The sequence below is a fragment of the Priapulus caudatus genome, unplaced genomic scaffold (genome assembly GCF_000485595.1).
Source record: "Priapulus caudatus unplaced genomic scaffold, Priapulus_caudatus-5.0.1 Scaffold5852, whole genome shotgun sequence".
Taxonomy (NCBI): domain Eukaryota; kingdom Metazoa; phylum Priapulida; class Priapulimorpha; order Priapulimorphida; family Priapulidae; genus Priapulus; species Priapulus caudatus.
In genome coordinates, this window is record NW_014582913.1 from 3399 (window position 1) to 6960 (window position 3562).

The window sequence follows — 3562 nt, forward strand, 5'->3', positions numbered from 1 at the left end:
CATAGGATTTCATAAAGGTAGCCCTTGTTTTCTTTCTTCTCGCCCATGTACTTTCACGGTTATAGGTGGCGCTGCACGTTGCGTTGTTACTCTGAAGAAGTTAAGAGTTAACACCTCAAAATTATTAATTGTGCTAATAGTCGGCAATACTTTCATTAGCAATTCTAGTTAATTTGAATTAATTAAATGAATGAATGAATGAATGAATGAATGAATTGATGAATGATTGATTGAATGAATGAACAAATAAATAAATGAAAAAATGAATAAATAAATAAATAAATGAATAAAGTAAGAAATTAGGAAATAATTGATAATAAATAAATAAATAAATATACAAATAAACAAAAATTGAATGCTTGAACAAACGAACGAACGAATAAATAAATGAATAAATGAATAAATAAATAAATAAATAAATAAATAAATAAATAAATAAATAAATAAATAAATAAATAAATAAATAAATAAATAAATAAATAAATAAATAAATAAATAAATAAATAAATAAATAAATAAATAAATAAATGAATGGATGGATTGATGAATGAATGGATAGTTTGATGGAATCAAGCAGGAAACCCCTTTTCTTAAACCAGTTACAATGGCAGTATTCATTCATCGTTGTAATTCTAAGAGATTTCCAGCGCCGCAACAAATATCTTTTGGCACGTTCACGCGCGCGCGCGCACACACAATGTTGTTAAAATCTGTCTCACCGCATAAGCCGCCCTTGCGTAGCATTCTAATACAGCAATGCGGAAGAATATAAGTACAGAACTAGTCCCAGATTTCTATTCGTTTTTGCAATAGATTTGCAATTAAGCTAATGTAAGCAATGTATAGAGCTATTCAACTTTGATAGTTGTCAATATGGGCAGTATACATAATAGCCGCAATACCCAGTTTTAAAAGATTCGTAACGTCAACTGTAGCAGTGACCTTAACACGACCTTGCTTGTTTCACGTAAAGAAGCACTCTGGAAACTATTTATTAAATAGTAACTCAGCACTGTGTCTGTACCTTTCGTGTCGAAATCTTATAACGTGCGCAAATCAGTCAGTCAATACTTCCTGATTAAATTAATTGATTCAGGTTCGACCCAACGCGAAATTTCGCTTCCCTGCAGAATTCTATTATACTACCGATTACGACAGCTTGCGAGAGTCCCTGTAAATGAAACAGTCATTTAATTATATATTTTAGATATCTCTGTGGAGTGCGACATGGAGAGGAACAGAATGGCCGTGACCTTGACGTTCGAGCGAGACTTTGACGGCATCCTGTACACGAAGGGTTTCTTCAAGATTGACGAATGCCGCCACACGGCGCCACCGTCTCGATTCCAGAGGTTCGACATTTCGCTGGACAAGTGTGGCATGCAGCAGAAATCATCGGTAAGTGATCATCACGTGGCGTGGATATCGCAACATCTTCCCAATGACGAAGGCCGATGATAACTAATATATGATATGATATATATACTCGCAGCTTCGTGGCGACACAAATGTTTTAAACTGATTCTAGCATTAGCTCACCGCAAACCCCAGCAAATTGTTATTACTATTTACATAAAATAATGGCAATAAAATTTATGAATTTCGAAATTATTCTCTGAAATTTTTCTAGCGAATATATATAGAGATTTTAAGAGATTTTTTTTTATAGATTTTTATAGAGATAATAGTTTATAGTTTCATAGAATAACTTTTGTCACCAGCGTGTCGGCTGGTAACTTTTGTCATGAGCGTGTAGGCTGGTAACTTTTGTCATGAGCGTGTAGGCTGGTAACTTTTGTCACCAGCGGGTAGGCTGGTAACTTTTGTCATGAGCGTGTAGGCTGGTAACTTTTGTCATGAGCGTGTAGGCTGGTAACTTTTGTCACCAGCGTGTAGGCCGGTAACTTTTGTCATGAGCGTGTAGGCTGGTAACTTTTGTCGGTTACTTGCAGACGGACAACTTTGGCGGCACGTCTTCCTTTGCCAACACCGTTGTCGTCATGAATGAGCTGGAGTGGGGAGTCCTGGAAATGTGGGACAAGGCATACCGAGTCACGTGCGACTTCGGCGGGGACAGAGCTAACACCGTGGACTACGGCCTCCAAGTTCCGTGAGTGTGCTGCTAAGTAGGAGCAAACTCAAGAGTCGGGCAAGAGTTAAACAAAAAAGTTAATCAAACACAGTTAGAGTACGCTCTCCCCCCCCCCAAGTTCCGTGAGTGTCCTGCTAAGTAGAAGCAAACTCAAGAGTCGGGCAAAAGTTAAACAATACAATCTTTCACATTTATACTACGACTGATTGACGATTACGTTGATTTTACGCTTGAAATAAGCGGATTTGATAATAACCTGCATGATTTTGATGAAATCACGCCGGAAAGGCTACCAAGCCACGCCGAGTCAATACTCTGGACTCTTGATTGTAAAGGTGATTTCACTTGCAGCAATCTGGATACGGAGAATGTCGCTGGACTGATGGCGATGCCATCTTGCCGCATGAAGGTTGTCAGTGGAGACAACCCAATGCTGCCAGGCACTAACGATCTCTTCTTGGGCGACATTGCAACACTAGTAATCTACATCCAGGAAAGCAGTAAGTATATAGCATGCAGTTAAGCGCGACACACATACGCACGCACACATGCACGCACGGGCACGCACAAAATCAATCACTATTTATCGATAAGTCGAGTTAGGAGCCGGGTAAGGTAATCATTACGGTACCATCTCATCCCTTCACATCAATAAACATGTTGGACTTGTTTTTACCGTCTTTAACAGTGTGACCTCTGTATTTTTCAAAGAGCTTTAATCGCGAGCAAACGCCTAACTTTAACATACAATGCAAACATGTGACTACAACATATAGATAAGTTAAAACTGCTGATTTGCAACTAATAATTAAAACTAATAATAACAACTTATCATACAAGCTAATGATAACAACTTATCATTCAAGCTAATGATAACAACTTATCATACAATCTAATGATAACAACTTATCATACAAGCTAATGATAACAACTTATCATTCAAGCTAATGATAACAACTTATCATACAAGCTAATGATAACAACTTATCATTCAATCTAATGATAACAACTTATCATACAAGCTAATGATAACAACTTATCATTCAAGCTAATGATAACAACTTATCATACAAGCTAATGATAACAACTTATCATTCAATCTAATGATAACAACTTATCATACAATCTAATGATAACAACTTATCATACAAGCTAATGCTACGCCTGATTATGCCGTTGTACGTTTAGCACGGACTCGCGCCTCTTAACCAGCGGGTACGCGTTGTCTAACCTGCGAACCGCGAACCTGCGCAAACAAATACACCACCAAATCACCGGTGATCCCCGAACGCACGCTACCGCTTCAAACCTCTTACCCATAATTTAACCGCGGTTGAATTGTTTTTACCGCGGTTAAATTATGTGTAACAAGGCCTCTGATTGGATAAAACGGCAATAATTTAACCGTGGTCATGACAATTTATCCGCGGTTAAATTATGTATAACACGACCTCTGATTGGGTAAAAGGG

The 3562-nt window shown here is 37.7% G+C and overlaps 1 protein-coding gene across 1 annotated transcript; it reads left to right on the forward strand.

The window, feature by feature from the left end:
• Positions 1-1207: 1207 nt before the first annotated feature.
• LOC106820022 lies at positions 1208-2630 on the forward strand (the record flags this gene model as incomplete). The annotated part of the gene is given in 3 exon segments (XM_014824579.1): positions 1208-1398; positions 1953-2110; positions 2444-2630. Coding segments are annotated over 3 exon segments (521 nt in total), but the record flags the coding sequence as incomplete, so codon positions are not given.
• Between the last annotated feature and the right edge of the window lie 932 nt (positions 2631-3562).